This window comes from Topomyia yanbarensis, chromosome 2, assembly GCF_030247195.1.
Source record: "Topomyia yanbarensis strain Yona2022 chromosome 2, ASM3024719v1, whole genome shotgun sequence".
Classification (NCBI taxonomy): domain Eukaryota; kingdom Metazoa; phylum Arthropoda; class Insecta; order Diptera; family Culicidae; genus Topomyia; species Topomyia yanbarensis.
In genome coordinates, this window is record NC_080671.1 from 454,593,296 (window position 1) to 454,615,338 (window position 22,043).

Below are 22,043 nucleotides of genomic sequence, written 5' to 3' on the forward strand. Positions count from 1 at the left end.
CAATTATAGACAAACACTAAAAAATCACTAATAAATCAATTACGTGTACTAATAAATAAAAAATAGCCTCCCCGACGGGGAATCGAACCCCGGTCTCCCGCGTGACAGGCGGGGATACTTACCACTATACTATCGAGGACATGCTCGAAGCTACTCTTACAGCGCATGCGATAGGATGTGTTCATTTTGAAGTGAATCTGATGAACGTGTTCATTTTCACTTGGCTTGATAATCCGTTGCAAAAACTTATGAGCTTTTAACATCCATGTATTAAGTCCTCGATAGTATAGTGGTAAGTATCCCCGCCTGTCACGCGGGAGACCGGGGTTCGATTCCCCGTCGGGGAGGCATTTTTTTATGGGTGTTGGACCATCTTCAATAACTAAAATCCTTTTTTGCAGATTCGACAATCTATACCACTCGATTCTTGACTGGTTTTCACTTCCGACCAATCTGTTACACCTAAAAGATCAACGGAAAGCATGGACTCGTAAAAAGTGTCAACTAGCTTCATGGAATTCGTTGCTCGAGTTGGTAGCAAAGGACCAGTATGAGGATCGCTCACACTATCAACAGATCGTGATCGATCGGAACAATTCGCTTGCTCCCCTGAGGCGCAAATTGCATCAAAACGAAACCTCATACAACAAGATGCTGATAGATCTTAAAGATGATCTCAGAGTCTTACGCGAGTTACTTTTTCACGCGAATGCGATTCGTCATTTTACTGCGCTTCCAGAACTCCGACAGCAACTGACGAGGGTCTGGGACGATTTCGGAAAGGATTTGCATGAGAAGTTGAATCTGCTGAGAACCGAACTGGCCGGCCGAGATCAGACTGTTCTTTTGAACGAACTAGATCAGTTGGAACAGGAATCGATCGAACCGCAGCGTAAGTTGATGGAACTCAATGATCGGCTTAGAGAAGCTGACGGTTTCTATCAAGAATTGTGCGACCAACTTAAGGGAACACAAGTGAATCGAAAGCAGATTAAATTATCTCGAAACGATGATCTCAAACGACTGTATCAATACAAAAGGCAGCTTTATGACAAAGATACTCAACCAGGTTACAAGGAGGACGAAATTGCGAAATTTAAATTCAAGCTACAACTGCTGTACGAAGACGAGCGGTTGGCCACGAGCTACAGAACGTTACACTTATCTAATATGACTCTGCCTTGCATCGAAAAACTGATCGTGATCAAACTCCGACTGATTACCCAGATGATGGCAGGAATCCCAGAGTTTCTACGGGAAACAGGAACGCTAAGATTGAACTTTCAGTACGAATGCTTGTCGACTGCTGAGGATAAATCAAAGAGCGTAAGTATATTTAACTTATTTTATGGAATCAAATGCTTTATTTGTTGGAAATGACAAGTTCTTTGCTACGTACTAAGCTTACTCCTAGTTTGTGATTTCGATTACCGCCGCGCGCTTACAGTTCATCCTTTTCATCGAGGTCCACATCTGACAGGTCGATGTCTTCCTCCTCGGGCAACTGGCCGTCTTTTCCATCCCAAGGTTCGATTGTGTGAATTTTGGGCAGTTCCGCTCCCTTCACCGGTGCCGTGTGGCCCCGACCAAAGGACAAATCTCGCAGGAACTCGTTAATTCCCTCTTCGGAGAATGATCCCCGTAGGAGCGAGTATTTCATCTTCTTAATGTTGACTACAGCCATTGCTGGGTAACCGAAACCTCCAATGTCCAGAGTTGTTTCGACTTCCGGTTGGGCGCCGCCTTCACTCCACAGCCATCCCCACTGCTTTTTCTTGTACTTTTCGCCCATTTTAGCGAGGATGTTGAGAAAACTGTTTCGGCAGGCAGCATCACAGTCTAAAATATGAGGCAGAATGGAGATAACGCAGAGAGGCTTATCCTGGCAGGTATCTTTCGAAACTTTTTCCGAAGTCAGTTGTACAATCTCGGGTGCCGGAATATTTTCGTTGTATTTTTCCAAAGCCCAGTTCACTATATCGGATGCAGTTCGTCCTCCGTCGTATTCCTGAGCTGCGTCGCGGTCTTTTGAACCTCCGGGGAAATATTTAATTGTTGGATAGCCCTGTACTCCGAACTGTTGCGCCTTGAGTGTGTGAACAGTTGCATCGAGTGCTCCTAGTTTTACCTTTCCCTTTAGCTCGGAAGCAGCTTTCGCCCAATGAGGGGCAAGATTCTTACAGTGTCCACACCAGGGTGCAAAGAATTCAACTAACCACACATCATCACTGTTCAAAACCAATTTATCAAAGTTGGAATCGGTTAGTTCCACCACATCGTTGGAGTCTGAGCTACCGCCGTTGGAGGAAGAACCGCCCGAACCACCTCCAAGAACGTTTTTAATTTTCTTCTTTGCTTCCGCTAGAGCTCCCTCGGCAATGTCCTTGGCAGTTCGCTGTCCTTTATAGTCCACCGGAGATCGTTTATTTGCGCCGAAGATTTTTATGGTTGGATATCCTTGGACACCATGTTGGCCACACAGACCCTGCTCTTCCTCGCAGTTAATACCACCTACTTTTATGATGCCCTTCAAGGCAGATGCTGCCTTCTTGTACTCCGGTACCAGGTTACGACAGTGTCCACAGAACGGAGCGTAGAATTCTACCACCCAAACTTCGTCACTTTTGATTACCATCCGTTCGAAGTTGCTCTCGGTCAATGCAATCACATCATCCCCCGATGAGTACAAAGCCAGACCGGAATTGATCAAACCGGCTACCAAAGCAACGGTAATCCACACCGATGACGTGCCCATCTTTTTCTTCCTACTTTGCTGCTACACTAGTTCTAATCAGTCTCTTCTGCGTGTTCCTGTGCTCACCGAGAGGAAGTACTTATTTTTTCACCGGCTTGCCGGTTATCACTGTGAAAACAATATACTGTTACTTCGGTTTTTCAAAGTACGTGTTTCTGTCCGCAGTTGTTACCTTGTTGTGGAAACGCTATTTGTAGCTGGTTGAAAATTCGGGACCTCCGTGCTTCGCTGTCAGTGCTGATTCCGCTCTGCTCACCAATGATCTGGTCAAACGGGATTGGCTCATTCCTGTTAGGTTGTCAATATGGCCGCTCTGTCAGTGTGCGATGAAACTCTCGCACACAAACGTATGCTGGGCGGTCAAGATGTAGAAATGGATGGGTGGCAACATTTGTCGTTTTTGTGGAACCCGCGGGACGCAGTAAATTAAATATTGATATTTCGATTGATGTAAACCGGTGTAGTTCCATGCATTGGCTTTGCAATTTTGAGTAGACGTGCATAAACTCGAAGGTTCAATTGACACTACTGTTTGAAAATGCAAAGCCTCTAATACACCGGTGCGCGGACATCGAAAATAGCATATGGTTCAGCCGAGTGTTTTAATCCTCCAAGTGCTACTTCTGACCTACAAGGTCGGTGAGGTATAACGAAATGAGAATTGATATTTTATACAGTTATAAAATGTTCTATTTTCCCAACAGATGAAATAAAAATTTGTAAATCCGTGCACCAACAGTTTATGCCCTCTAGTAGTCATACATTTCCCTTGTTGGCATGCGTAACTCGAAAGAGCTATGCATAACATTTAACAGCTTCATGAAAACTGCTCGAATCTGCCAAAATAGATTTAAAGGGGCAAAATATACTTATCTCGTATATACAGTAGGACTCTACTTTACCGACGGAATAATTTTCATTCCGAAATCTCAAAATTAAAATTTCAATTTACTTTCAGAATATCTTTAGCATCAACAATACCGTTGGGCTTTCTGTGGACTTTGTGGACGATGATCAAAATGTTATTAACAAAAGTGTCTTGGCCTGGGCGCATTTACTATTCTTCATTTGTTTTCTCTCAGTCGAAGGTTGTAAATTCCTTCTACTGCGCGATTGTTTAACGGTAAGTCACATACCACTCCTACTTATTGTTTGAATTATAATAGATATTCGTTGTTTCTCTTCACATCCACAGGATCTCGACGAAGACGCCGAACGTAAAATGATCGCTCTGTTGGGAATTCTTTCTCGAAATATGCAAATTTTCGTAACCGCTAAATCAAACCATTAGTATATTTACCTCTATGTTGAATATTACATACAAAGTTAAAGTTAAAAGCAATTAAAATTTCTTCAATCACCTTACATGTCCCGTTTATTCTTTTGCAACGATGGCTTATCAAACACTTGTCGCATTCCTCCCGCTCGCTCGTTGTGGAACTTGACATTGTTGGCCGTATCATTGAACCAGGGCGAGTCGAATTTAGTTGTATCCTGATCAACCAAATGCGTATATTTCGTTCTGCCACAGCGTCCAAAATTTTTAACCTGCATAACCTTCGGCAGAATCGTTTTATCGAAGTGATCCTCCAGCGTTGGCGCCGAGAAGTCCTGTTTGTACACCTGGTCCTCATTGTCCAAATAGAAAGCACCACGGTGGTAGTACTTTTGCAGAAACTTGTACTTGCCCTTGACCGTTTTGTTCGTGATAAGCTTAGGATTGAGACGTTGTTCTTGGCGACGTTCATCATCTGACATATTACGTAGTCGTTCAATTTCAGCCTTCTCTTTGTCCAACGCTTCCTTCTCCTCACGATCCCGTTTGATACGTTTCAGCTCTCGTAATTTCCAGGCTTCATACTCAACTTCATCGTTCTCATCATCCGTGTTAACATCATTCAAATTCGGTTCGTTGTCCATTTTATTCTTTTCCATATCTTTTTTAATACTATCTTCAACTAACTTCAGCGTTTGCCGTCGACGTTCCTTTGCCGACTTTTTAGCTTCATATTCCAGTTGCTTCTGTTTGTGTGCCTCTCTTTCCTTTTCGATAACAGTTGTACGATCTTTCTTTCGTACAAACAGCGGTTTCAATCTAAAACAAAATCAATATTAGAAAAAAAAACTTCAAAAACCCATTTTACCAATTACCTTGGTTCATTCTCCTCCTCACTCTCCGTTTCTTCATATTCTGAACTCTCCGACTCTGACGAATCCGATTGACCTTCGTCTTCCTTCTGCAGCACTTCTTCCTCCTTTTTCTGCAGAAGCATCTTCAGCTTCAGCAACTGTCGCCGGCGCTCAATTTCAGTATCACTCAACTCGGTATCGGATTCCGACTCGGAACCAACTGAGATTCGGCGTCGTCTTAACCCACTGCCTTCGCCTTCTTCCGCCTCTTCATCTTCCTCCTCGTCATCCGATTCCTCCGGTCGTTCTCGATGCCGCAGATGTTGCCTCTGATCCTCGTCCGGAATCTGTACCTCCTCTTCCTGTTCCTCATTTTCATCTTCCGATTGAACCAGCTCCGGTTCATGAATCACCCGATGCCGTTCACGTCTTTCCCGCTCGATTTCTTCCGCCTCGGCAGCACGAATGGCTTGCAAACGTCGGATTCGGGGATCGTCGACATCTTCCGGAAGTGCTTCGTCCTCCTCGGCGGAACGCTCTCGACGACGCATTTCACGGATTTGCTCCTCCGCCGCTGCAGCCCTCCGATTGTCCAGGAAATCATCTTCGTCCGTTTCCTCGTCACTGCTAGCGTACTGAGCATATTCCGGACGTTTTCCCGAAACATATCGGTGGACTTTCACTTTCTGCATGGACAGCTCCCCTGTGAAATATTGATAGGTACAAAGCTCCAGCGGAACGATAAGATTTCATCTGCCATACCTCTTGGATTCCGTATTGGAATGGCACCAGCTGTACTCTGGATACCGTAGAGTGCTGATTGGGGATTCATTGTAGAGCCTTTCGATGGGAATCTGCACAATGTCGATAGAAAATTTAATATTGTTGTCGAGCTTGTTGAATAAAATCAATACGAGTACTGAATTAAAAAAAACAGAAAATGGCATATTTGCATTTTGACATTGACAGTTTCTTCAGGTCGGGCTACACTTTATTGGTACATACACGCAGAAAAATAAGAATTCTTAATATGAGAAAAAATATTGTTGTTTTCAATCGATTTTAGTGATCAAAATGTCGTTGGATGCGGATTCTTCCAAATTTTCATTAGAACAAGGACGTGACTTTTGGAAAAGGTTGAACCAGTTGCGTATTTGGCAACAAAATGTCGCAAAATAGCAATTTTTATATTGTTGTGCCGAAATAGCACAATATTTCTCACAAAACAGCATAATATTACATACGGACAGGGTTGCCTCTGTTTTTTAAAGAATATCTGGCAGATCAACTAAAAATGTCTGGCAAAATGTCACTTAACAGCGACCTCAAAGTCATCGAATCTTATCAATCGATTTTTGTTAAATTTGGGAAAACATGCCCCAAATTTCCAAAATGTATGTGCAAATACTTCTATAATTTAAAAATCTGGCAGAATGAGAGGTTTGTCTTTTTGTCTGGAAGCTGCAAAAAACTCTGACTGTGTCAGATAAATCTGGCATAATGGCATCCCTGCATACGGAGAGAAACAAGGGGTGGGTCGCTTAGAACAAACCGAATTTAATTGTTGAATGTTTAAAAAGTGGTTCGAAACAGAGTAGCTTCATTGATAACTGCAGGTAATTACTGTCGCATACCTCATAAACTATTTTTCAACTATTCGTCTCCAGAGTGGAGTCCCATTGTTGTCCTGAAAACAATCTTTTAAGGCCTTAGAGTCTTGTGCAATTTAGAATACTTGCAGCATCATGGGTTTTCGATAGAACGCAATTTAAATGAATAGTTATAAACAAATGAACGTATCGTTCCTATTCGTTTTATTTAATTAAAATGATAATGTAGAAAGTTCGCTCTCACTAAGCAGTGCTCCGCCAGAGGCGGCTTCCTGTCGCAAACTACCAGCCACAATCTGCATGTCCGTTTCTATACCACGGATCGTTCCGGCGCTAAGGATCAACTGCAGAGGTTTTCTTTGTTCACAACATTACTGACTTGTTGGTTCTATACTCGCCTTCGAGCGGGGTCCAGAAATATGTAATGAAATAAAAATATTGGTATGGATCGGCGGGTTCGTTTACAATTTTTTTATACCTCATCCTTTGATTTATATATAGTGGTTTAATGCAATGTTAGCTAACGAACAGCTGTCACACGATGAATTGTAGTTGCAGCAATTACAACGGCTTTGCGAAGAATTTCACTTTGCAGAATCACAACAGCGATAATCATAACAAAACAAAAACACGAGTTGCTATGATAACTGCAGTGATATCAGTATTCTAAAAAGGGAGTAGTCACCCAAGTAACCACTAAGCCGTGAAAATGGCATCAATTCGGTTCTATAGTCGCTTATAGATCAAGGGTAGCAGAGCTTATAGGTTCGATATCGTACTTTAGTGCTGCTTAAAGGCTACTTTTGGCGAAATATTCAGCTGATATACTGCCTTTGGTTTTGCTGGTAATCTGCATCTGGGGGGTCATTTAATTCTTTTTTGTTGTTCACGTCCAGGTCGAAGCCGGCTTGGTGTCCGCGATCAGATATTTTCCCCTGTTTCTTGCACTTATTGTTGACCAGCGTAAATCCGTCACTGTTATTGTTATCCTTGCCAATGTTGCTTATAGTTGATTTTGCGGTACTGGATGCTTCTTTTGTAGATGTCATTATGGTCTACGCAACTGCTGCCACAAATTTGGCCACCGTTTGTGGTTCAGGCATTGGTATTGAAAACTCTGTTTTGGGTTGGTTTGCCGTAGATGAGTTGGCAGTCGGTTGAGATGCGTCTTCCTCTGCATCTTCCGCGCAAGGTTGTCCATGATGAGCTGTCTGATTACAATACTTGCACGTAGGACTTTGCCCCTCATGGGTGCATAGCGTAGTTTACATAATTGTAGTTCCGTGAGTGAGTCACTACAAAAACGCCGTTAGGAGTACCGGGGAAGAAGTTTCTCCAAGTATCAGGTGTAATGGATTCTACTTCTCCGTATTGCGACATGCATTTTGCAATTGGCTCAGGAGGGATACGAGGTGATAGGTCATATAACCTTAAATCTATATAATCATTCTCAATGTATACGGGAATCTTAATTCCAACGTTGTCACTTTCAACCACGTGTTTTAAGTTGTTCTTTAAAACGAAACGCTTGGCTTGTGCTAACGTGTTGAATGATATTTGTTCGTGCAAAACGAAAATGGTACCAACGCGCCACCTATATCTCAGCGGCGCATGCAAACGACCAATGGCTCCATCGTTCATCGATCGTTTCATCGATGCCCAAACCGTGGTAGCTATCTTCTGCAACCAGCTCCCGGTTTAAACATATAAAAGGGGGCGCCGTCCGTGGTTGCGCCTCTTAGTCAGCAGCTGATAGCAGACGTCAAATTGATCATCAGTGAAAATAGTTAGAAGTCAGTTTGAGTACGCGAATTAAATTCAATCCGGAAAATTAATCATAATTAAGTTGAGTAATATAGTGTATTTAAGAATAAAGTGGTTGATTAGAAATATAAGTGAGTGATTAGTGAAGAATAAATAGCGCTTTCTTACCTTGTTCGTCGTCGAATCGCCGAAGTTCATCGCTGCGCGAGGAAAGACACTTCGCTGGTTACCTGTAAGGAAAAAGGACATTTGTTAACCACTTACCGTTCCGCTGTGCCACTTCGGATTGTTCCTGTAAGTTTGCTCAACTATATCCCGCTCTCCGTGTGCTATTCGACATTGGTCCTTCGAGCCGGATAAGCGTCGAACTCCGCTTGTCCGCCATCGCGACGCTCGACTGACGCCACTACGTCCGCCATCCCTGACGCTTGTGGGGAACGCCATCGCGACCTGTTCTTCAGAATAGCTGCTTTGTTCTGAAGGAAGACGCTGCTTCTAATCAATTTTGGGGACGACTTCGACCGCTGCTGCAACTGCTGGAGGAAATATTATAATTACAAGGCATTGTCATTGCCTTGCCAAGGTAATTGAGGTTCCAATACCCGATAATCTTCCTCTTTGAGCTGCGCGGTCTTCTGTTTTCAGAACCCGTTCGACATCGTGCCTCCGCTGGAAATCATTGGCACCTGCTAGTGACGTTGTGCCTGCGTCAAATCCGTTTGCTAGTTTCATTGTTGGACTGTTCCTGGCTGCTACGATCCAAGTCAACGACCCTATACGGTTAAGGAAGGCTGCTGCTTTAATTAATACAAGGCAACTAATTGCCTATCAAAGATCCGTCTCGCCGCCGACATGTCTGTTGAACGTCGCATTAGAGGGTTCAAGCTGCGACAGAAGAGCCTGCTGACGTCATTCAACGCGATCAAGCAATTCGTAGATGAGTACGATGATGACGACAGTGATGCAAATGAAGTTCCGGTGCGCCTGGAGAGCCTGATTAAGCTCTGGGCAGATTTAAATGCGGTCCAGATGGAACTGGAGTCCATCGACGAAGGAAATCTGGACGAGCAACTGAAGCAGCGGACCGAGTATGAATCGGCATACTATCGGGTCAAAGGGTTTCTGCTGGCCAAGAATAAAAGTTTTAACCCGAACGTCACTAATACTCTCTCAACCAGTCGTAGCCCTCCGTCAGCATCGCAGGTGCGGTTGCCTGACGTTAAACTCCCGGTTTTCAATGGAAATCTTGACACCTGGTTGAATTTTCACGATTTGTTCGTTTCGTTAGTGCATTCGTCCGTCGAACTCTCAAATATCCAGAAGTTTTATTATCTCCGTTCGTCATTATTGGGCGATGCACTGAAACTCATTCAAACGATTCCAATCAGCGCTAATAATTATCCAGTTGCATGGAATTTACTCGTCGACCACTTCCAAAACCCTGCGCGTTTAAAGCAGTCATATGTTGATGCATTGTTCGAGTTCCCTTCGATAAAAAGAGAGTCTGCTGCGGAGTTGCATTCGCTGGTGGAGAAATTTGAGGCCAACGTCAAGGTCCTTCAGCAGTTAGGGGAGAAGGTCCAATTCTGGGACATTCTATTGATTCGGATGCTGAGTATTCGCCTCGACCCGACGACGAGAAGAGACTGGGAGGAATTTTCGACTGCGAAGGAGGCCATTTCTTTCAAGGACCTGACGTCATTCATCCAGCGTAGGGTCACCGTGCTGCAGAATATCCAGAGCACTACGGTAGATGTCCCTGTTTCCGGCCAAGTGAAAAAGCCATCACAACGACCAGTCGCTAGTCACAATGCAGCCCCGTTCAACGCAAGGAAGTGCATCATCTGCAATGATCATCATCCCCTGTATCAATGCGCTACGTTTTCCAAGATGAGTTCAGAAGACAAGGAAAAGGAAGTTCGTCGCAATCATCTCTGTCGGAACTGCTTACGGAAGGGTCATCAAGCGAAGGACTGTTCGTCAACGAGTACCTGCCGCAAGTGTCGGGGCAAGCATCATACTCAGCTTTGTTCCAGTCAACAACCAACCAGCTCACGTCAGAAGACAACCAACTACACAGATGAAAGGTCTACGCCTGCTGCATCTACCAGCAATCCACCCACTGCATCTGTGTCAGCCACCATCGAGCCTGCCAGCTTCGCTTCCGTTAGTCAAGAACGGAAGGCAATTCTACTTGCTACTGCTGTAGTCATCGTTGTCGACGACAGTGGAAGCGAGCACACAGCACGTGCGCTGCTAGATTCCGGTAGCGAATGCTGTTTCGTTACCGAATCATTCTCCCAGCGAATCAAAGCGCAACGGAAGAAGGTCCATCTTCCGATTGCTGGCATCGGTCAATCGTCGACGCATGCTAGGCACAAATTGTCAACCACAATTCGCTCTCGCACAGGAAGGTATTCGACTAGCTTGGAATTTCTAGTTCTTCCCAAAATTACCATCGATCTGCCGTCGACTTCTGTTGATACTTCGGCCTGGGAGATTCCGCCGAGTATACAGCTAGCTGATCCGTCATTCTGCAGCACCAACCCAATCGATCTCATCTTGGGAGCAGAAATTTTCTTCGACTTGTTTAAGGTCTCTGGTCGAATTCCGCTTGGCGATAACCTTCCAGTACTTGTAAACTCCGTTCTTGGCTGGGTAGTGTCGGGAAGGTCTTCTCATGGTCAACCGATTGCTCCAATCATCGCAAATGTCGCCACCGTCAACGACGTGCACCGTCTAATGGAAAGGTTTTGGTCCATCGAGGAAGACAACGCCTCTCCGTGCTACTCCGTCGAAGAAGCCGCCTGCGAGGAACACTTCCGTCGCACGGTAACCCGCAACACCGAAGGTCGATACATAGTTCGACTGCCACTGAAGCAGGATGTATTGTCTAGCCTCGTCGACAACCGTCGTACCGCTCTACGTCGTTTTCACCAGCTAGAAGGTCGTCTAGTCCGCAATCCCAACCTGCATCAACAGTATCGAGTCTTTGTCGAGGAATATCACGCGCTAGGGCACATGCAGCGCATAACGGACTACGAAAATCCTCCGACTCCATGCTACCATCTTCCGCATCACGCTGTAGTGCGCGAAGATAGCACGACGACCAAACTGAGGGTAGTTTTTGACGCGTCGTGTAAAACCCCCAACGGACCATCGCTGAACGACGCGCTTCTGGTTGGACCAACCGTGCAAGAAGACCTGCGATCAATTATAATGCGAGCCCGAACACACCCAGTCATGCTGATCGCCGACATCAAGCAGATGTACCGCCAAGTCCTGGTAGACGAGCAGGACACTCCACTGCAGCGAATTGTTTGGCGAGTTTCCCCCGATACTTCGATGGAAACTTTTGAACTAAAGACCATAACATACGGCACTGCGAGCGCACCGTACCTTGCAACGAGAGTTCTCCAGCAACTAGCCGACGACGAACTCGACGAGTACCCCGAAGCAGCTGAAGTTCTACGCAAGGATTTCTACGTCGACGATCTGTTTTCTGGTGGACGCAACATAGCAGCAACAACCGCTTTACGCAAGCAGCTCGACGCGCTGTTACTCAAGGGCGGTTTCGAACTCCGCAAATGGGCATCCAATGAAGAAGCAGTACTGGAGGATGTCCCAGCAGAAAATCGTGCTGTACAAGGGTCGGTCGACCTAGACCGAGATCCGTGCATAAAAACGCTTGGACTGCACTGGGAACCGTCCACCGACCAGCTCCGCTACAAAATTCAGCTTCCTCCGTCAACAACAGATGCACCGCTTACGAAACGCATCGCACTCTCATATATCGCACGGTTGTTTGATCCGCTTGGACTTGTCGGACCCGTCGTAACTACCGCCAAAATGTTCATGCAGACCCTCTGGACCTTGAAGGACGACGACGGCAAGATTTGGAGCTGGGACAACGAACTACCGACCGCCATCAAAGAACGCTGGCAAGAGTACCAATCGCAACTCCATCGACTGAACGATTTGCGCATCGACCGTTGCATTCTTCTCTCCAATCCCGTATCAGTCCAGCTGCATTTCTTCTCCGACGCCTCGGAACACGCATACGGCTCGTGTGTCTACGTCCGCTCGACAGATGCCTCTAGTGCAGTCAAAGTTTGTCTGCTTACTGCGAAATCGAAGGTCGCACCCCTGAAAAAACAAAGCATTCCCCGACTCGAGCTCTGCGGTGCTCTTCTGTCTGCTGAACTCTACGAGAAGGTGACGTCATCGCTCCAAATACACACTGAAACGTTCTTTTGGGTCGATTCTACCATCGTACTGAGTTGGCTAAATTCTTCTCCGTCGACCTGGACAACGTTCGTGGCCAATCGAGTCTCCAAGATTCAGACCGCCACGCAAAACTGCTCTTGGAACCACGTAGCAGGCCAGCAAAACCCAGCAGACCACATTTCCAGAGGAATACCCGCAGAAACCCTTCTACAAAACGATCTTTGGTGGCAAGGATCTCAATGGCTGCAGAGCGACCAACGCGACTGGCCAATTCAACAACAGAACGCTAATCAGACTCCCGAAGTCCTCATGGAAGCACGAAAAGTACCAGCAGCAGTAACTTCCGCCGCCGTTGAACCCTCATTCGTCGACCAGTTCGTTGAAACATTCTCCAACTTCCAGCATATGGTCCGAGTAGCCGCTTACTGTCGACGATTTCTTCAGAACTGTCGGAAAACTTCTACAGCACGAGCGAAATCAGCACATCTCACAGTCGACGAGCAGAAGGACGCAGAAGCGATGATCATCAGACTCATCCAACAGCAAAGCTTCAGCAACGAGTACAAGGCCCTCCAACAAGCACAAACTGTATCCGCAAAATCTCGCATCCGTTGGTTTCATCCCTTCATAGGCTCCGATCAACTGATTCGCATTGGCGGCAGGCTGGGAAAGGCAAATCAACAGTATGACAGCAAACATCAGATTCTTCTTCCTTCATCGCATCATTTCTCCATCATACTCGTTCGCTACTACCACGAGAAGCATCTGCACGCAGCACCCCAGCTTCTGCTCACCCTTCTTCGATTACGGTACTGGATCACCGGGGGCAGAAGTCTGGCCAAACGCACAGTTCACAAGTGTGTGATTTGCGTTCGAGCTCGCCCCAAGCTGCTCGAGCAATTCATGGCTGAACTACCCGCCGCTCGAATCACCGCATCTCGACCATTCTCATCGACCGGCGTCGACTATTGGGGACCGATTTCTTTAAAACCACCCCATCGAAGAGCTGCACCTATCAAAGCCTACGTGGCAGTTTTCGTGTGCTTTGCAACGAAAGCTGTGCATCTTGAACTAGTGGGTGACCTGAGCACTGCCAAATTTATTGAAGCGCTTCGCAGATTCGTCTCCCGACGCGGATTGTGCGCCGAAATTTACAGTGACAACGGCCGCAATTTCGTAGGAGCAGCTAACGAACTTCGTCAACTTGTACGTAGCAAACATCACCAGAAAACAGTCGCTCGAGAGTGTGCCAATAACGAAATCCGTTGGCATTTCAACCCCCCTAGAGCATCACATTTTGGCGGCCTTTGGGAGGCCGCAATAGCATCAGCGCAGAAACATTTCGTCCGAGTGCTTGGGACACACACGCTTGCCTACGACTCGATGGAAACACTGCTAGCACAAATCGAGTGCTGCCTCAACTCCCGCCCGCTTGTGCCAATGTCCGACGAATCTACCGACTTGGAAGCACTTACACCAGGACATTTTCTCACTGGAGCTGCGCTGAAGGCTGTCCCGGACATCGATAACACCGAGATTCCCTTCAACCGACTTCCCAGTGGCAACAGACGCAAAAAATGTACCAGCAATTGTGGAAACGATGGCATTTGGAATATCTGTCAACGCTACAATCCCGTACGAAATGGTGCAATCCTCCTGTGCGCATAGAAAAGGACCAGTTGGCAATCATCAAAGACGAAAATTCCCCGCCGATGAGCTGGCCGACTGGAAGGATCATCGAGCTTCACCCCGGCGACGACGGAACAACGCGTGTCGTCACATTACAAACACCTAACGGCCGATACACTCGACCGGTATCTAAAATCTGTCTGCTGCCAATTTCATCAGCAGACTAATCAGCACCACCCACCACAATACGAATCATCGTAAATCATCAATCCACCATTTCATTTGTCGGCATCAGTTCGCCCTTACTCACCTGTTCCAGCTAGTAGCACCTGAAAGCTAAAATAATTAGTGCCCACATATTGTTGGGACAAGGTAAGCACCTGTCCAACACTTTTATTTTCCAAAAACCCTCTACCGGGTCTTATGTTTTATTTCATGCTGCTACTGACGGACGTTCATCATTCAACTATCGGACAAGTACCAAATCTTGCTGCAGGAGCATGCAAACATCATCACATTATACTACACCTGCAATCCATAGATACAAGGCCCTCATACTGTTTGGGCAAGGTAAAAACCTGTCCGACAATTTTAGTTTTCCTGAAACCCTCTACCGGGTCTTCTCTTTTGGATTTCAATTTCCTGCCGACGGACGGTAATTGTCATCGAGATCATCGAGCAAGTGTAAACACCTGCCGCCGATTTCATCTGCACCAGATAAACAATCACCTATCGACAGAGTAAACATTAGCTCACATCAAATTGCATCACTTACCTGCCGATGTAAACATCACCAACAATCCACACATCATCGCTTCATTTCTAGACATGTCGTCACTTACCTGTTCCTGTCAGCAGCACCTGAAAACAAAATTATTAAGGCCTTCATACTGGTTGGCGAAGGTGAGAACCTGTCCAACAAATTTAATTTCTCTAAACCCTCTACCGGGTCTTCTTTTTGTTTTTTTTTTGTTGCTGCTGACGGACGGTCATCATTCAACCATCGCTCGAGTGTCAAAACAACAACACAACATAAACAGCATACTCATCGAGTCATCGCCTGGGATCATCAACGACGTTATTGGCGTGTCAGAAAGGAATGCACCTTCTGACGGGGGCAGTATGTTCGTGCAAAACGAAAATGGTACCAACGCGCCACCTATATCTCAGCGGCGCATGCAAACGACCAATGGCTCCATCGTTCATCGATCGTTTCATCGATGCCCAAACCGTGGTAGCTATCTTCTGCAACCAGCTCCCGGTTTAAACATATAAAAGGGGGCGCCGTCCGTGGTTGCGCCTCTTAGTCAGCAGCTGATAGCAGACGTCAAATTGATCATCAGTGAAAATAGTTAGAAGTCAGTTTGAGTACGCGAATTAAATTCAATCCGGAAAATTAATCATAATTAAGTTGAGTAATATAGTGTATTTAAGAATAAAGTGGTTGATTAGAAATATAAGTGAGTGATTAGTGAAGAATAAATAGCGCTTTCTTACCTTGTTCGTCGTCGAATCGCCGAAGTTCATCGCTGCGCGAGGAAAGACACTTCGCTGGTTACCTGTAAGGAAAAAGGACATTTGTTAACCACTTACCGTTCCGCTGTGCCACTTCGGATTGTTCCTGTAAGTTTGCTCAACTATATCCCGCTCTCCGTGTGCTATTCGACAATATTAACACTACATTGCGAAGATGATGATACTGAAGGTACAAGACTTCCACAAGCCTAAGTTGCATTTTTGCCTTCAGAAGGTATTCCACTTCACTAAAACTCGGTCGTTTTAAACAAAATTTAAAGTCAACGACCGCAGCGTTGGGTCGGAGTAGAGCTTTTTCGTCAACTTTACTCATGATGACAAGATTAATCCGATATTTCCTTTGTTCTCGAGACAATGCACACTAGAACGAGAGGCCTGTTGTTCACTTGGCTCGATTGTACGTCTGACTGCGGCAGAAGTAGAAAGTAGACTGTGGGACATGATGTAGATATCAAAGTAGGCGAAGGCAAAGACATTCATATGTCATTGCAACGACCGCAGTTATCGACGGTTCATAGTTATGTTTAAAGATCTGTGTATTTTGAAACAACTTTTTTTGGAAATGGAATGCTTGTTTTGACAGTTCGGAGAGATTTCAGCAGAAAATTTTCCGTGATCCAAATCTACACTAAGAAAAATTATATGGTAACATTTACCATATGAGGAGGTTAACTTGAATTTGCGAGTATGGTGGTTTTTAACCGACTATAGCGTCAGGTCATTTTAACCACATCCATGTTCAAAATCACTATACAAGAGCTTTGGACTATAATAGTACTATTGAACATTCTATTGTAAGTATGACCATTATAAGTGGGATGCTTGGTGTAAGAATATGCATAGTTATCTTCACCTGGAACTGTTAATTATAACTAAACCAGGAGAATGGAATGTTTTACTATGCATTATGCATAATAGTCAAATTGAACACTCTGTTGGATGAATGACCATAATAGGTGAAATTCTTGGAATAACAATAAGCATAGCCATCTTGACCAAGACTTGTTTGTAATAACTAAAACATTGGGATTTTGACATTTTTAGACTAGTTATGCTAAAATGGGATATCGTTGCTATGGAAATGACGCGCCAAATTGTATAGATGGTAGAACTGGATTTGAGCGGGCTTCAGTCAATCTAGCTTTTCGCAATTTCTCACGCATCTCTTAGTTTGTTGATGACATACATATTTTATTAAAGACAATAATCGTTTCAGCAACCAAATCCTAGTCTTCTATTTCTGCCTTTACGATTAGCTAAAAGAAACGGAAATTTTATGATATTAATACGTTGTCATTAAAAGAAATTGAAATATTTACTCACATAGTGCAATATTATTTAGCAAAGCATACACTTAGTACTACAATCCATTGCGGAACATAATATTCTGTTTCCTAGTGCTTAGAAGCCAATTCTTAGTGCATAGACCTTGGTACATTGTAAGGCTAGTGCTATGCTTCTATTTGGCCACTAAATATCTCCATATTGGAACTGGACTTGCGAGATCATCGCCTTACCGTAATATCACAGAGATAATATAATTACAATAGCAAAAATATAAAATTAATAAGTGCACGTGTTTTATGCACACAATTTTTCACTGTAATGGCCTCATCAATGGGAACGCAAACATTAACTTGTTTTATGGTTGTTAGTAGTACAAAGCATTTGTCAGCTCAAAACCACTATACGCAAAAGGTGTTCACAAGCAAGATCACGTCCATATAAATAGTGTACACTAAGGTTTTTTTTTACACGGGGGATACGTACCGTGTAAAAAAAACCGTGCAAAAAAAAACCGCGTTAATTGCGAAATCCGTGTAAAAAAACCGCGTTAATTGCGAAATCCGTGTAAAAAAACCGCGTTAATTGCGAAATCCGTGTAAAAAAAAACCGTGTTAATTCCGAAAATCGTGCAAAAAAACCGCGTTACATTCAATGCAAAAGACTTAGACGATTTTAGGAAAAGGGATGATTTCGGAGTTTTATCAAAAATGTTGTAAGTCCTTTTGAAGGCAAAAGACTTAGACGATTTTTGAACAGGTTTTTTTTGCACGGATTATGCAAGTAGCACGGTTTTTGCTTTTTCCAATTCCTTAGGTTTTTGGAAAAGTGGAAACGTCGGATCTTGAGGTTTCCTTTTGTCCCGCACTTTAACAATATGGTTGTTTTCGGTACAGTGTTAACGAGTAGGCACCAAATATCGATGCCTGAGGCCATTTGGAATACCAAGATGACGACTTCCGGTCTAACAGAATTTTCAATAACCCAATCAGTATGCATATTTTCCGAGCGGGCCTAATGAGCGCATGATAGAGATCAACGTCTGAGGCCATTTTGAAATACAACATTGAGACTATCGGCTTAGCGATATTCTGTATAACTCACAACATGGAGTGTTTTGGAACTGGATTGACAAATATGCAGTTGCCAGAGGTCTGGCGTCATTGTAACACCCAAGATGGTTCTGATTATTTAGTATAAATATCCAGCGTAAAACAAAAAGATACATTTATTTTTGTATATTTTGCATTTATAAGATAAGAAAAATGTGCTCATGAATAGATTTACTCGAATTTGAGTTGGTTCGTCTGCTAGAGCTCATCGAGCGAATCTTCATGCGAGACTCAAAGTCGAATCAAAAAGCTGACATAATCAGGGGGAAATAATAAAATCAGGTCTTCGCTGTATTATTAAGGGGGGCGTCTGGTGTAAAGTGCTCAAACCGAAAGTTATTTTGTTTTACGATTTTGAAGGCAAGGGAACAATGCATCTTTTATGTAATGTTAAGCTTTAAATTTGTACGTTTATTCTGCACGAAAAAAATATTTGCACGGCCTTATTCTGCGCGGCATGTGACGTGAGACGACGAAATTCACCTCACTTTAAGTGACTTTTCTCACCCGATTCTGAGAGTCGACTCGGGTGAGGTGAGATTCCTCATTGCGGTTAAATGGGAGTCTCACGTCACCCGAAGTGACTCTTCAGAATTGGGTGAAGTCACGTAGAGTGAAGTGAGATTAGTCGTCTCACGTTACACGCCGCGCAGAATAGGGTCGGCAGCCACGCAGAGCCACAGATACGAGCGTTCCAAGAGTTGACGTCCAACCATTTCCACGTCGAGGAGCGCCGCGGCTAACACGATGACTCTTGATAAAATTGTTTGACACAGGAAATTAAGTAAAATTTGTAAAGCTTAGACTTGTAGTTACTCGATGAACCCAAAAAAAAGTTCGAGTTTAGGAAAATGGCTTCATGTAAACCGAAAAATCTCATATTTTTCTGTAAAATTCGTGCACTTTTCTTCAAAATAATAGAGAGAACAATTTTTTCAATCCGTTTTCTGTGGTTCACCGACAGGCTACAAATATTGTGCATTTTCATAAAAAAAATCAAGTCAATTCTTTGATTAGTTTTTGAGTTATCGTGTTCACCAATTTGAAAAACGCGGTTTCGAAAAAACGCTATTAAATGATACTCCATATCAAATTGCATCACGGAAAAAATGACGTGGAAAACAATCCATTTGGTATTTTCTCTTAAAAATTTGAATGGAAGTAGTTTAAAGTGTATTGTTCACACTGTATTTTTATCGCTGTCAGTCTTAAGAAAATTGTTGCCGATAGATTGAAATCTGCGTGTGTCACAGCAAATACGCGCGAGGAATGCATGGCTGTTTAAAACAAAAGAAGTTCAGCGTGGTCACCGAGATTGCGGGAGACGATATTAGAGGCTCAATACTAACAAGCGGATAAAAAAGAAGTCGATTTTTTTGCCCACTACACCAGAAGCCCCCTTAAGATGAATGAGATGTACACTAAAGCAGAGATGATGCTTATAGAGATGCGCGAAGACTGAAGCCAAAAGTTCCAATCGAACCCAAAACAACGGTTCCAAACTAGCAATGTAAACAAATATGGCGGATTTAGGAAGTAATGCGTGGGGAGTATCGAGATTGAAATGAAAAGAAATGCATGTCTGTATCCTGCATCATCGATACATTTTTTCTAGTGCAACGAAAAACATGTAGACAGGCTCACTAACGTAAATCAATGCGTTTCCAAGTTACATGATTGAGTATTGTGGGAAATATTTCAAAAAAGGAATTCGCCAAGCATTCATTAAAACTACAAGTCACTCGCTGTTTACACAATATTCCTGGTTGCCAAAACTAGCAGACAAATAATTTGTAAAACCGTGCAGCCAAATTTACTGTTTTTCTCGCCGCGTGTCTTTATATTTAAAATATCGTCTTGGCACTAAAATAGAAGTCACCATCTTAGATGAAAACATGACTTCCGGAATTGACATCCGGTATCTATTCATTAACGCTATTACAAAAATTCTCACATTGTTGTGGTAATTGAAAATTTTACTAAACCGAAGTAGCCATCTTGATTTTCGAAATGGTTTCAGACATTGATATTTGGCACCTACTCGTCAATCCCGTTCCAAAAATACTCATATTGATTGGGCTTTGGAGAATTCCACAGAACCGGAAGTCGCCATCTTGGTTTTCTAAATGGCCTCTGACACTGATCTCTATCATGCGCTCTATTAGGCCCGCTCTGAAAATATGCATGCTGATTGGGTTATAGAGAATTCCACTGAACCGGAAGTCGCCATCTTGGTTTTCAAAATGGCCTAAACATATCTGATATCTGACGTCCACTCATCAATCACGTTCCAAAAATAGCCATATTGATGGGGTTTCAGAGAATTCCACTGAACCGGAAATCGCCATCTTGGTTTTCTAAATGGCCTCAGACATGAACATTTGGCATCTACTCGTTAATGCTGTTCCAAAAGCAATCACTTCCACTTTTCCAAAAATCTTCGAAATTCTTTGCATTCAAAATGGAAAAGCAGAAACCGTGTAAATTTCAAAATCCGTGCAAAAAAAACTTGGTCAAAAACCGTCTAAGTCTTTTGCCTTCATAATGATTTTTGCTAAAACCGTGTTAATTGCGAAATCCGCGCAAAAAAAATTGATCAAAAATCGTCTAAGTTTTTTGCCTCCAAAAGGACTTAGAACATTTTTGCGAAACCCGTGCAAAAAAAAATTGTTGAGAAATCGTCTAAGTCTTTTGCCTTTAAAAGGACTTAGAATATTTTTGCGAAAAACCGTGTTAATTGCGAAAACCGTGCAAAAAAAAACCGTGCTAATTGCGAAAACCGTGTAAAAAAAGCCGTGTAAAAAAAACCGTGCAAAAAAAAACCGTGTAAAAAAAAACCTTAGTATATAGTTATTTCGATCTTTTCATTCATATAATAACTATAAATTTAGTGTTCACGACTTCTAACTTTATTGTGCAGAGAACAATCAAACGAAAAGTAGTTATAACAATGACACTGGTGATTTCAAAGATGTTTACCATGTTCATATTTTCATTTTTACTTTTATTTTAATAGTGATTCGAACTATTCCATCGTCCGTCTTTTGATGATAGATATTGTTGGAGTGAGCATGTTCAAATTGTCATAAATAACAACAGCATAGTTAAGCGGCAATCAATTTTAGTAGTATTTATACATACAGAAGTTTAGTATTATCGATCTCATGGTCATTACTGCTACAACGACACGACCAGAAACTCAATGAAATAATCCGAGGAAAAAGTGTCCAATTCATCTGCCGCCAGCTACCAATATATCGAGTCACCCCTCGGTAATTATGAAAAATGAATTTCTCACGCAACACTGCTTCAACTTTCGTATCCCAGGTAACCGATAGTTTACCGAAAATAAACAAAACTTTTTGGAAAGAATAAAATAATTATGCGAAATATTGAGAGGTAGTGCATTTTGTTAAATAGAGTAAATGTAGGAATCAATGAGGCAAAATGTAGTGAATTGTGCAATCAACGTTAGCTGTTTCGTGCCCCCTCCTCTTCCAACGCCCGAGAATGCCAGGAAATGTGTTTGTGTTTTCACGGTAATCACTTTCATTCCATCGCATTTACTTTTCGAGTACAGCAGTATTTTCAGTCACTATGCTAGTGATAATATTACGGCAATTTGAACGTAATGGTCATTATTTCATCGGGCCAAAATTAAGCGGAAGCAGCGCGTTCGTTAATCTAATACATAGATGCAGGATCAAATGTATATCACTACCGCCTCGGAGGAAAACTCAAGCAAGTAAGGTGAGCTAGACAATCGTGAAACTACCATTCAGTAAAAGCTAAAACATTTCTCACCTTAAAAGGCCCTGCTAAACAGGATGTTTTCAAGGACAGTCAATAAGATTCACCTAGGGCGTACGTGTGCAGAAGCCTGATGGAATCGCCGTGCAACAACTTGTGGTCGTCACTAACTCCATTACGAATAAGCTCAATACCAATTATTAGTACTGACAACTATCAGCAAGAAGCGGCAATGGGGATCATTCG

The 22,043-nt window shown here is 43.4% G+C and overlaps 4 protein-coding genes and 2 non-coding genes across 6 annotated transcripts in view; 3 read left to right on the forward strand and 3 right to left on the reverse strand.

Annotated features, from left to right (window-relative positions):
• The window catches only part of LOC131681140 (uncharacterized), a 15,713-nt gene extending 11,641 nt beyond the window's left edge, over window positions 1-4,072 (forward strand). Inside the window, exons 4-6 of the mRNA XM_058961851.1 lie at window positions 402-1,326; window positions 3,714-3,878; window positions 3,951-4,072. Of these exons, the coding sequence (XP_058817834.1) occupies window positions 402-1,326; window positions 3,714-3,878; window positions 3,951-4,046 (1,186 nt within the window). The 3' untranslated portion in view covers window positions 4,047-4,072. The remainder of the gene's footprint in view (window positions 1-401; window positions 1,327-3,713; window positions 3,879-3,950) is intronic.
• On the reverse strand, window positions 68-139 carry Trnad-guc (transfer RNA aspartic acid (anticodon GUC)). The gene has a single exon. It is a non-coding gene; the product is annotated as a tRNA-Asp (tRNA).
• Trnad-guc (transfer RNA aspartic acid (anticodon GUC)) lies at window positions 276-347 on the forward strand. The gene has a single exon. It is a non-coding gene; the product is annotated as a tRNA-Asp (tRNA).
• LOC131685862 (protein disulfide-isomerase A6 homolog) lies at window positions 1,336-3,062 on the reverse strand. Its single transcript, XM_058969874.1, has 2 exons — window positions 2,928-3,062; window positions 1,336-2,863 (listed from the first exon to the last, which is right to left on the reverse strand). Exon 2 carries the CDS (start codon window positions 2,753-2,755, stop codon window positions 1,442-1,444), a length of 1,314 nt encoding a protein of 437 aa, XP_058825857.1. The 5' UTR covers window positions 2,756-2,863; window positions 2,928-3,062; the 3' UTR covers window positions 1,336-1,441.
• LOC131685861 (microfibrillar-associated protein 1) lies at window positions 4,015-5,804 on the reverse strand. The gene is made up of 3 exons (XM_058969873.1): window positions 5,648-5,804; window positions 4,907-5,588; window positions 4,015-4,850 (listed from the first exon to the last, which is right to left on the reverse strand). The coding sequence occupies exons 1-3, from the start codon at window positions 5,715-5,717 to the stop codon at window positions 4,118-4,120; spliced, it is 1,485 nt and encodes a 494-aa protein (XP_058825856.1). The 5' UTR covers window positions 5,718-5,804; the 3' UTR covers window positions 4,015-4,117.
• Window positions 5,805-9,111: 3,307 nt separating this feature from the next.
• Window positions 9,112-14,154, forward strand: LOC131681141 (uncharacterized). Its single transcript, XM_058961853.1, has one exon. The coding sequence runs from the start codon at window positions 9,112-9,114 to the stop codon at window positions 14,152-14,154; it is 5,043 nt and encodes a 1,680-aa protein (XP_058817836.1).
• Window positions 14,155-22,043: the final 7,889 nt, after the last annotated feature.